At 44.9% G+C, this 12,423-nt stretch overlaps 1 protein-coding gene across 3 annotated transcripts in view; it reads left to right on the top strand.

Annotated features, from left to right (window-relative positions):
- Positions 1 to 3,099: 3,099 nt before the first annotated feature.
- Positions 3,100 to 12,423, top strand: part of RANBP9 (RAN binding protein 9) — a 71,845-nt gene continuing 62,521 nt past the window's right edge. For 2 of the 3 annotated variants that reach the window (XM_054020900.1, XM_054020901.1), the window contains exon 1: positions 11,247 to 11,330. Coding sequence is in view for 1 of the 3 variants with exons in the window: in XM_054020899.1 (XP_053876874.1) it covers positions 3,396 to 3,810; positions 11,219 to 11,330 (527 nt within the window). In the remaining 2 variants the exon portion in view is untranslated. Of the gene's footprint in view, positions 3,811 to 11,218; positions 11,331 to 12,423 lie in introns of those variants that run through there. The other variant, XM_054020899.1, reaches the window with a different exon arrangement.

Raw genomic sequence — 12,423 nt, 5'->3', positions numbered from 1 at the left:
ATAGTCCATATTGGTCAATTTCACGGTCATAGGATTTTAAAAATAATAAATTTAATTATTTCAGCTCTTTAAATCTGAAATTTCATGGTGTTGTAATTGTAGGGGTCTTGACTCAAAAAGGAGTGGGTTTTTTTGGGGGGGAAGGGGTTTGCAAGGTTATTGTAGGGAGGCAGGGCTGTCCCTAGCCATTTGGGTGCCCTACACAGCCCCCCCCCAGGCGTCCCTCCCCCAGGGTCGGGAGGCAGGAGCTGTTGGGGGCACTTTTGGGGGCCCCGCAGGCCCAGAGTGGGCCAGGGGATTAGCCGGGGGGCCAGGAGCAGCTGCCTGCTCTGCTTCTCTTGCCCCCGCCCCAGCCGTGTCGCTCAGGGGAGGGGGCTTGGGAAGGGATCGCCCCCCTACACTCACTGGCAGCAGTGGAAGCAGAGCAGCCCGGCCCCAGCCCACTCCACTCTGCCTGCTCCCAGCCGTGGCGCTCTGCTTCCTGCCGCTGGTGAGTGCAGGGGGGGGACCTTTCCCCAAACCCCCTCCCCCGAGCAACATGGCTGGGGCCGGGGCAAGGGAAGAGGAGCGGGCTGGAGTCGCATTGCTCTGCTTCCCACCTCCGGCGAGTGCGGGGGGCGATCCTTTCCACAAGCTCCCTGCACTCACCAGCAGTGGGAAGCGGAGCGACGCGGCTGGGAGCTGGCGGAGTGGAGCAGGCTGGGGCCATGTTGGTCCGCTTCCTGCTGCTGCCCGTGAGTGTGTGTGTGGGGACCTTTCCCCAGCCCCTCCCTCCGTCCCCCAGCTACATGGCTGGGGCAAGGGAAACGGAGCGGGCTGGGGCCATGTTGGTCCGCTTCCTGCCGCTGCGGTGAGTACGGGGTGGCTGGGGGAAGAGGTGGAATGGGGGTGGGCCAGGGGCGGAAGGGTAAGAGGTGGGGCGGAGGGAGTTGCCCTGGGCCCTACACTCCCCTAGGGATGGCCCTGCCCCTTACAGTGGGCACAGCCCACAGTGGGGGACGGCTGAGGGATAGGGCTGGTCACCGGGGCTGGTGCTGCCGCGTATGCAGCATGCAGCTGCCTAGGGCACCATGAAATTTGGGGCAATTTGGTGCCCCGAATTTCATGGTGCCCTACACAGCTTCGTATGCTGCCTATGCCTAAGGACAGCCCTGTAGGGAGGGTTGCAGTACTGCTACCCTTACTTCTGCATTGCTCCCGGCAGCAGTGCTGCCTTCAGAGTTGGGCAGATGGAGAGCGGCGGTGGCTAGCTGGGAGCCCAGCTCTGAAGGCAGCACCTTGCTAGCAGCAGCGCAGCAGTAAGGAAGGCATGTTATGGTATTGCCACCCTTACTTCTGTGCTGCTGCTAGCGGGTGCTGCCTTTAGAGCTGGGCGCCTGGCCAACAGCCGCTGCTGTTCAGCCACCCAGCTCTGAAGTCAGCACATTAGTACGGGTGGCAATACTGCAACTCCCCTAAAATAACCTTCTCCCCCACCCCGCAACTCTCTTTTGGATCAGGACCCCCAATTTGACCAACGCTGGTCTCCCCTGTAAAATCTGCATAGTATACGGTAAAAACACACAAAAGACCAGATTTCACGGTCCGTGATGGGTTTTTCATGGCCACGAATGTGGTAGGGCCCTATTTATTGGATTAACTTCTATTGGTGAGAGAGACAAACTTTTGAGTTCCACAGAACTCTTCTTCAGGTCTGGGATAGATACTCCCAGTGTCACAGCTAAATACAACCTTGAGCAGATAGAATATGTGCTAACTACTTATGCCAGTGGTTCTCAGCCCATGGCTCGCAGGCCACTTGAGGCCCAATCAGCACATAGCTACAGCCCATTGACATCCTCATGGCCAGACAGATAGTTACATATATAGTGTTTGGATGCAGCTCACATAACATAGAGAGCTGCATATGCAGCTCACAATGGTAAATAGGTTGAGAACTACTGACTTATGCAAAATTAAGGGACCATTCAAGGTGAAATGGCCTGTGAACACTGCTGTAGTCACAGGACAAAAATGAGGGTTAGTGGGTTACAGATTGTTGTAATAAACCATAATCCAGTATCTTTATTAAGACAATGATTTTTAGTGTCAGCCAAAGTTATGAATGTAAGCTCCCAGGCTCATCCTTTGAAACTGTTATGTTGTAGGTTTCCTTTGAGGATGAGGACTGATGGGTCAGATATGGAGTAAGCGCTTTGTGAATAGCTGTAGTATGAATGTATTGAATTTTAGTACCTGGAACCAGGGAGAAAAACCCACTCTATGGGAGGAGCAACTCTTGAAGACCACAAGGAAGTACTCACTCCATGGACCATAGTTTAGGAACTGATACTCTAATTTCTTTCATATACAATAATCAAAGGTGTTCCTTGCAATAACTGTAGATTATTTTTTTCCTGACAATCTAAGAGGTATCATTCTTTTAAGATCAAATACATGCTAAACAACAGATGCCTAGACCCCTCCACAGAACAGTGTTATCCTTTGCAGAGGAGAAGGCTCCTTGCCTGAAATCAACAAACCCAGTCTATAAAATAGGATTCTTGGACAGTAGCACCCTGAGGCAAGTGTGATCGTATTAACGCCTGTGAAGGGTGCTGGCTGCCACTAGTACAGCAGGGCAGTTCCCTCCCTCAGTCCCCCAAGCCTGAGCCTCACTCTACACAAGCCTGCATGGGGCTGCTTCACCCCAGGACTGCTCGATCCCACCCCTCTTGGCTCAGGGGTGAGAGTGGGCTGGGGAGGCCCCGCAGGATTTTTGCTGGCGCCGGTGGAGCTGCAGACCGCCGTCCCTCCTCCAGGCAGTCGCTCGTAGCCTGAGCTAGTCCCTGCTCAGTCCCCTCGGCCAAGCAGGACCGGGACAGGAGGGTCCCAGGCTCGGAGGAGACTAAGACCATGGGAAACATGCAGCCCTCCCTCGCAGCTGCCACGCTTTGCACTAGCCCCGGTGCACCAGCACCGCGCGGCCCAGGTTCCTTCGCCTTCACGCCTTCTCTCGTGCAGGAGCGGATTGGCCACCGCCCTCGCGCCCTATGATTGGCGGAAGCTCCTCCTCCTCCTCGCGCCGCCGCGGGGAGCTGCTCAGCTGATCCGGGACGTTCCACCGCAGCAGCGTCTGGCGCCGGCCTGGGGACCAGCCGCGGCGTCTCGCGCTCTCACCCCCGCCCCTCTGTCTTGCGCAGCGGCCCGAGCTCGAGCCCCCCGCGCGCGCCCCCTCCCCACTAGCCCCGGGTCTGTAACCGCCGCCTTCCTCCCTCGACTCCGGTTCCGGGCTGCCCGTCTAAACCGCCCCCTCCCCCCCGCGCCTTGCTCCGCAGTGCCCGGGCCTGCCCGCCGCGCCCGCCCCGGAGACCGTCCGCAGACAGCCGCCGCGGCAGGAGGTAGCGGAGGCCGGGATGTCCGGGCAGCAGCAGCAGCTTCCGTTGACGGCGGCTCCCCAGGCCTCGGGGATCGCCGCCCCCGCCGCTAGCGCCGGCCCCGCGCCGGCCTCGGCCCCGGCGGCCGCCGCGCTACTGCTCCACCCGCCGCCTCCCCCACCACCGGCCACCGCGGCCCCGCCGCCTCCCCCGCCCCCGCCCGCCGCCGGGCCCCTGCCCGCCCTGGGCCTGCCGGCGGGGAGCAGCGCCCCGGCCGCCTTCCCGCACGGGGACCCGGCCCTCAACGAGCAGGAGAAGGAGCTGAAGCGGCGGCTGAAGCGTCTCTACCCGGCCGTGGACGAACAGGAAACCCCGCTGCCCCGCTCCTGGAGCCCGAAGGACAAATTCAGCTACATCGGCCTCTCGCAGAACAACCTGCGGGTGCACTACAAAGGTGAGAGCCCGGCCCGCCGGGGGGCGCCTGCCCTGGGCTGGATGCAGGGCCCGGCCTCACCGTGGGGGCGCCCGCCTCCCGCCTGGACCCGGGGCCCTCTCCCCCATGGAGCCGGGAGCTAGGCCACGTCTCTGTATATATAGACGCACACATCCTGGGGGTGAGGGGAACATGTACACATGCAGTCCCCATGGGGCCCTTTGCCCAGTTCCCTGGAGGAGGGGGACTTGGGCTTCTGGCTTCTCACCTCAGTGCCCCTTCTACTTAAGTCTACTCCTCTACTGGGTCCCCTCCTCACCTGGGTGGAAATCTCTCTTGGGAAAGGCACCAGCTTGATCGGGGAGAAGACATAACAAGAAATAACTCTTTCTGGAATTTGCTAAAGAGTTTACATTACCGGGGGTGATGATCCGGATTCCCCGTTTCCCCCTCCCCCACCCGAATATAAACCCGTGGGAGAGGAGGGGAAAGGCCCATCAGATCTTTTCTCCTTTCTCACTGGATTTTTGGGATGGGGGGGCTATAAACTAGTAGACTTCCTCAGCCTGTCGATTCTGCTATCAAACGAGTTTGAGGACAAGCAGGAGAATAAAGCAGAATCGGCTTGGTGTCGTGTCTAGCTACAAAAATAAGCAGGATGAAATGCTTTTTGTCTAGAAATGGAGAGAACAAGGGCTATAGGGAGTTATAAGACCAGTAAATGTAAAACTACTAAACATGGAAATGTCAGGGAGAGGAAGCCACAGAGAAAACACATCTTGATTTGTAGGAAATGAAACATTTATGAAATAATAGAATTAAAAGTAGTCCCTGTATAAGTACTATACATAATGTTGAGAGTAGTAGTGTGGGTAATATTCAAGATTAATTTAAAATGTAGGAGAAAATAATCTCATACTTTGTGCTCAGGTTTCTCACAGATCAGTTTACAGTATTGTAAGGCTTTTATTTCAGAAGAAAAGATATACAAATTACATACGCTCATGTAAATCAGCCAGAGATAACAATAAGGTACTTTAAGTATTGGTTGTTGAGAAAATGTCATATAAGCGAGAAACATGAGTTCACCCTGACCTGAAAAAACACACATCTGGCATTCCACACCCAAGTCCTAAAGTAGAAGTGCTTCAGATTAAAAGCAGCTTCTGGGTTGGCAACGAAGGCGAGGTCAGATTGTAGTCAAAATGAGTATGGGGGCGGGGAGGAAAACCCCAAAGCCTTGTGGTTACCCTTTTTCAAAGTTTACAGAGGTGAAGCTCAAGTGAATTCTTGAGAAACATTTTACAGTTGATTGAAACAGGAGGAAGATGGCAATACAAAACACAAATCATATGATTTGGGTGCCAAGAAAGGTTAGATGTATTCTGTAAAATAACCTACAATAGACAGGTCCTAATCTATATTAAATGCAAAATATTCATTTTAAGTAACTCAAAATTTGATGTAAACATACAAAAGCCAATAAATTCAAATTTGGTAAGCCTTATTTTAGGCTTTTTGGTTTGAATTTTGTTTGGAGGACACCTAGAGTAAGTTTAATAACAGTATGTCCTTATATTTGAGTTTTCTGGCTTTTGTTTGGATTTTTATTACTTTGATATTTTAGGAGTATTTTGTGTGTACTGGGATCTGGCTACTGTAAAGATTCTCATAGCGAGGGTGTAGCTTTATGGTTAGCAAGTCCTCCCACTTGTATTTTTGTTTTTTGCTGTGTGTTTTAAATAATAGTTTATAATCAGGTAGATATAGAATCTTTCTGATCTGTTTTAATGTGATAATATAGTTGTTTTTCTCTTTGCCCTATTCCTCATCTCTCCCACCAGCAGGAGGTAACCATGTGTTTTTGAAACATGGGCGACTACTTAGTGAACATTGGGCCCTCGAAAACTAGGGAGATAGTTGCCATAAAAGTACATTGACTAAGTTGTGTCACTAATTACTGTTAACTTAATCTTACTTGACAATGCGGGGGTTAAAGATGAATAGACCACTAGGGGTCACCAGACTAGTCCAGGGGAATGTGGATCAGAAGTGGAATGGGTGAGGGGCAACTGTAATACACGTAGCTTCCTCTCTTTCCTCTAACTGAAATGTGCTATATTATTAAAGCAGTGAATGGCTCCTTGAAAACTTCCCATCTTTTCCCTCCCTGTTCCATTGTCACCTTTAATTTTGGCCTGGTCTACACTAAGAATTTACATTGGTATAGCTGTGCCATTGTAGTGTTTTAAGTGTAGACAAACCGGTAGACAGGCATTGGAGTAGCTCCTATATAGGCTGGTAGCCCAACCATTGCTTCTTTGCTTTTGCAACTTTTGGCTAAGCTATGAGTAGCACCAAGAGACACCACCCCCACTTCTCTGTACCTATTTGTGAGGGGAGAACTAAAAGAAAATAAATGAGAAAAAAACAAAATATTAAGAGACAAAAACAAGCAAGACAAAACAAAAAGAAAATAGGTCAGGATGGAGAATGGATGATTGAAATAAGGAAAGATGGTATCAACTGTGTTCTTGCATTGTATAAAATGTCACCCATTGCAAAACAATTTCAAATAGGGCTCCAATTAAAGAAAAGGTTCAGCCTCTCTAATTTTGTAAAGTGCTGGCACAGGCAGTACACCTTGAGCTATCTAGGCAATGGGGAAAGAACAGGAGGTTGTGTTTGTTTTTGTAAAGATCTTGATTGGCACATTTGGATTGGGGAGAGATTTGTGGGATCCTCCATCAGTCCACTTGAAAAATAGATCCAGTCGAGAAGCATACAAGACCCCAAAAAATGACTCCCTTAGAATCATAGTGTTGGAAGTGACCTCAGGAGGTCGTCTAGTCCAGTCCCCAGCTGAAAGCAGGACCAACACCAACTAAATCATCCTTCTTCCTCTGTCTTGTTTTTGTATCTTAAACACATTTATTTAAGCTTCCTCTGTTGCCCCTGCAACATTCTGATAGAATCAACTTTTCTGGAGGCATTTGTTCCTTATCTGTGAGTGGTACTGTTCTGATAACATCATTTTCCCCCCCCCAAACATTTTCCTCCTTCTTTTCCCTTCCACCTGTTTCTTCCCCTCCTGTTTAATGTCCCAAGTGAACTTGCCTCTCTGATGGGAGGTTTTCTTTGTGAAATATTGAAGATGAAGGGAAGAGGAGAGAAGTAAGTTAAAGGTAGGAAAATCCTGCCATCGAGTGAGCTGTATGGAAAAAATGTAGAGGTCAGTATGTCATTTGCAGGCCACATTTTGACCTCCCAGATATTAGTGTGCAATATCTTAAAATCCTAACATGCCTATGAAAAAATAATTGTGTGAAAAAGCCACAATCAGTCTGTCCTCTGATTATTTTTTTCAGATCACTTAATAATTTGAACATACTGACATATTGCCAGATTTGAGGCTTTTGTTTTCTTTGGTTTATGAGAAAAAGGAAATCCATATCTCCGATGGAATTTGAGGGTTTGTAATTTTCCTGCCCACCACCAGATAGTCCATACAGAGCTTCAGGTAGACAGAATGTCTTCTCCCAGCCTGGACAGTTGTGCTGCTTCATACTGCATGAATAGCATTCACTGGATCATTGTCTTTTTGTCAGCCTACTATAGAGCACTTGAACTAATCAGATCTGTCTCAAAAGGAGATATTGGTTACCAGGTCAAGGTGCAAGAGGAAGGACTACAGTCTGATGGCATTAAGATGATGAAAACATGCCTTGAGCATACTTTCTCAGGGGCAAACAAAAATCAAAGATCGCTGCCAAAACTGAACAACATTGTCTATCTGAAACATACCCTCATAAAAATGGTGAGACTGTGTGTGAGGGGAGCATCTAGCTCTCCTCACATCACCTATCAGAACCAGCATAATTTCTTCCCAGAACTTCTGAGTCAGTCATTCAGTTATGTATTTCAGAAATTCTGATTCTTAATTCTATAGTTTTATCAAAGTTTAGACACAGAAAAAATTACATATATGGGCATCGGTAATACCGCACCTATGTTTCTTAAATTGGTCACAAAATAAATATAAAATAGGAATAAGCTGAAATTAAGCCCTCTGGAACACAACAAACTATTTACCTGTTGATTAGAATTGACCTAGTACTATTTACATTGATTACTTATACTTTTCTTGGTATATCTTCATAAACGAGAAAGGTAAAACCATTTCAGAAAAACATGTTTCTGTCAACTTTCTAATATACCTTTCATTGTCATCTAACAGTCCTTAGCTGAAGGTGAGAACGTTAATCAGACATAAAGGTCCATTTTTATAGGGTAAAGGCCACAACAAAATGGAATTACTGGGAAAATACGATCTTTGAATTATTGATTTAAATATTTTTAAAATTTTTGTTTATTCACAATAAAATGTGAAATGAAAATGTTCCAGTGATCTTTTAACATGTTAATGTTCACTGAAACTAACTGATAGTTATGTTTTCTAATACTGTGTATGTGATCATAAGCCAAAAAGTAGCACAGGATTTAATTACAAATATATTCATAAAGAGATTTACCTAAATAGACAAGACAAAACCATAAGCAGTACAGTTTTTAAAACAAAAAATCAGTAATCCTGGTTGGTTTGTTTTTTAATTTGCTGTTTCCTAGAAACAGACTTCATTTAGGTCACCTGTGTGGTGATTGCCTAAACAAAATGGGCAAAAATGATACAATTTGAATAAATAGCCATCAATAGGATTTTTTTCAGTGAGGCTTTGGCGAATAGATATTAACCACACCTTTGTTGACAGTGCAGTCTTTTCTTTCAGTGTAAAGACAAGTCCTCTCTGAATTGCCTCTAATGCCAAGTTAAAAATCTTCTAGCTGACTTCCAGTGCATCCAGTTGTATATCTATATTTCCCTAATAAACAAAAGGGAAGGATCTGGTTGTGGTAATCCTGAATAGTTTTTCCAGGACCACTTAAAGTACCACCAAACCAACATTGTGCAAGAATGGCAAAGTGACTCTGTTTTGATTGCCATTGTAACACAGACAGCAAAGTTGGGATCTAATTTTGCCTGATTAAAACCAAGTGTAAACTGTGGAAGAAATTGAGGTAAGACCGTATTCAACAGACCATTTTTTGGTCTCATTAAAACCTTTCCCCATTTGTTTACTGAGAGTAGTTTTGTTCTTATTTCTCAGCTGGCTCACAGTTGTCTGCCAAAACTATCAAAAATCAGATTTTGGAACTGTATTTATATAGCTGTATTTTAAGAGTGTAAGGTCATGAATAGCTTTGTCCAGATGGGTACTCCCATTGACTTAAGTAGGATTACTTTACTCAGTGTTTGTGAAGGTATGCGCTTAGAGCAGCGGTTCTCAAACTGGGGGTCAGGACCCCAATGTGGGTCATGACCCCATTCTAATGGGGTCGCCAGGGCTGGCGTTAAACTGAAGCCCAAGCCCACCACTTGGGGCCAAAGCTTGATACCCGCTGCCTCAGGCTTTGGCTTCAGCCCTGGGTAGAGGGGCTCAGGATAGAGGACCCCCTGGCCAGGGCTGAAGCCCCCCGGATTCCCCAGGCCAGCAGGGCTTGGGGTTCGGCTTTGGCTCTCTTCTCCCTCCCCACCCCCCATCCCCCTTTGCCCAGGGCAGCAAGTCTCTGGCAGGCTCAGGCTTCGGTCCCCACTTCTGGGGTTGTGTAATAATTTTTGTTGTCAGAAGGGGGTCGTGATGCAATGAAGTTTGAGAACTTCTGGGTTAGAGCTTTGCAGGATTGAGCCTACATATTACATTTTTGAAAGCTTAAAAATGTCATTTTCAGTAGATGCTAAATTATTCTGTTCCAACTGGCTTTTTCAAATGTGATTTTTTTTTTTATGCTTAGATATTTTTTTTTTTGACACTGTTTTACTTCAGAACCAATTTTCAATTTTTAAATGCCCGAAAAGTCTTTAAGGTAATCAACAGGAATGTCTAGCTGCTATAATAAAAGCAGGAAGCCCTATTCATACAATGTTGTAGCCTCCAAATTTTTAAAACATTTTTGGACAAAGTCAAAGTTTAAACTTGAAAAAGTTAGTTATTGTAATTAGTTGTATGAAAGGCCCACACAAATAGCGGAAACTGACTTGAATATACAGTGGAAGCAGTTTAACTACAAAATCACTGTCAAATGCATAAAGTAAACTTGGGAACATATTTTTTCTGTAGTCAGTTCTTTGGTTTTACTTGTAACAGGTTGAAATTTTTTTTAACACAAGTAATTTCTAAATAAATGGTACCACCTTTAAACAGGACAGTCAGAGTTCATGCTCTGCTCACAAGCTTCAGAGAGGTCCCTTTAAGGCTTTGGCTGCTTAATAAGCCCAAGGACTTCTGTATAGCCAACTATGGCAACTGAATTTATGGCATCTAAACAATGAACTGCTAGCACTTAAGAACAAAACAAAAACTTATTCTGGAACTTCTAGAGCTGTAGATTTGCTTATTACTCTAATTGAATCAGCCTGGGATAATTATAACTTACCGGCGTTGAGAAATACAATAAATGCATTCAGTCTTGTAATTGGAGTACATGGCAGGAGCATGACTTGACAGCAGAAAATAAATAAAGGCTATATATAAACTTCAGTAAAAAATCAATGTTGGATTATTCAAACAATTTTAGATAAAAAAAGAGGTTATTAATGACACTACTAAAGGTAGTACACAACTAGAAAATGAAAACAGTTGTCCAAGGCCAAAAATACAGAGACTAGGACTTCTTGCAGTAGCAGATTGACATAGCATTTGCTGTTTTGTAACAAAAAGAGTAGGATCTGTGTTTACTTATTTGAAGACTTTATGAGGTTAATGCATTGTTGAAATCAAAGAAATTCAGAACATGGAAATAAGCTACCTACTGTGCTGGCTATAAAGTAACTGACAGTTCTATTGTAGACAATAGTAACAAAATATCTTGAAATTGTTTAAAGAAATATAAGTATACCAAGCAGTAGATTAAAATCAATTGTATCACATTTCAGTTTCTAAAAATCAGTAAATGCTGTGCAACTGAGAAGCCATGCAACGCTTTCAAGACTTTGATTGTGACAACAGTCCACATAATTATATCCACATTTTATTGCAAACAGAATGAATCTTGTTTTGTAATTGTTTGTTTTCAGATAACTGTAAAGCCTTTTTAAAGCAGCAGTCATTGAGTACCTCTCTCAGCTTGTTTAGACAAGGGACAATGGCTAGCATATTCTAGAACACGTTCATAAGACGGAACATTGCTTCATATGCTGTTCCATTCACAAATAATGAGAGTCTGATCAGAAATTTTTTATGCACAGAAGTATATTGACTACCCAAAGTAAATCCTTTATTTTGAATGACTGGCTTGTACACTGTCAAACTTGCACTTCTACAGTTTACTAATTTAAAATATACTTTAGATTTTTAATGTGACTGTTTTGCAGGTCATGGCAAAACCCCAAAGGATGCTGCTTCAGTTCGAGCCACACATCCTATACCTGCAGCGTGTGGAATATACTATTTTGAAGTTAAAATTGTCAGTAAAGGAAGAGATGGGTAAGCATTGAATGTATCCGTTTGTTTTTATATTATTTTCTGCCTTTCTGGAAGAGTTGCACTTTACATATTTCTACAACTCCATACCAGTTTTCATTTAATCAGTCTGATCGCTTCAAAGTCAAAACAGATTATTCAATTAAAAATACTTTATAGCAACTAGATGGCTCAGGAGACTGGTAACAATGCATCTAGTGAGCTTTTCACCTCTCATCGTTTTAAAGCTAGCCTTCTTCATTACTGACCAGAAACTACAATCTGGCAGCCTGTGTTAGATGAATTAGTAGTCTTAGTTCATTTCCCAATAGTTAAGTGTCCTGGTTATAAAAAACACCATAATTAGCATCCTTGTTGGCAGTTTTGGCAGAGGAGTTATGGATTGAATGGCCACAAAGACTGAGCCTGCTCTCTTAGGTGTAGTCCTTTCACAATGTGGTGGAGGCATGTTGTCAAGCTAACGGCACAGCTACCACCCAATACTATCCATTGTGTGGCCAAATAGAGAAGTTTATTGTCTGGGACTGTCAATCCAGCACCTTTTTCAAGTACTGTATTAATTTAAAAAAGTAAATGACGTGTGTGTATATTAAACTACTTGGCAATGAACTGTTGTTGAAAACATTTCAAATGTTAAATGCGCTGAGTAGATGTTCAGTAATTAAGCAGTGATCCCATGGAAAGAACACAAGCTCTTGAACAGTTGAGCAAGTACAGCTGCTATTTTCCAGAGTGTTTTGGTTTGAAAGTCGTCATGAGACTCTCTCTTGTATCTCAGAACTTTTAGACTGCATTGCTTTATAAAAAGGCATATTATCTAACTAAGGCAGGTAAGGGCTCACTGGGAAAATTCTGACATGTGAATAAATAAAGGTGGATTGGCAAATATGCCTCAATTATATGGGGAACATTTGTCTTTCATTTTTGGTGGGGAAGTTCTAAAAGCAGTAGTGTGTGTGTGTGTGTGTGTGTGTTATATATAGTCCCTCAAAGTCTCCCAAGCAAATAAATAAATATATATATATATATAATATATATATGTAATACCTGTAGACAAAAGGTTACCCATTACCTCAAGGAGGACTTGTTGGTGCCT

The sequence above is a fragment of the Malaclemys terrapin genome, chromosome 2 (genome assembly GCF_027887155.1).
Source record: "Malaclemys terrapin pileata isolate rMalTer1 chromosome 2, rMalTer1.hap1, whole genome shotgun sequence".
Lineage (NCBI taxonomy): Eukaryota > Metazoa > Chordata > Testudines > Emydidae > Malaclemys > Malaclemys terrapin.
Note: the sequence above shows the minus strand (reverse complement) of the source record. Positions and strands in the feature narration are given on the sequence as shown.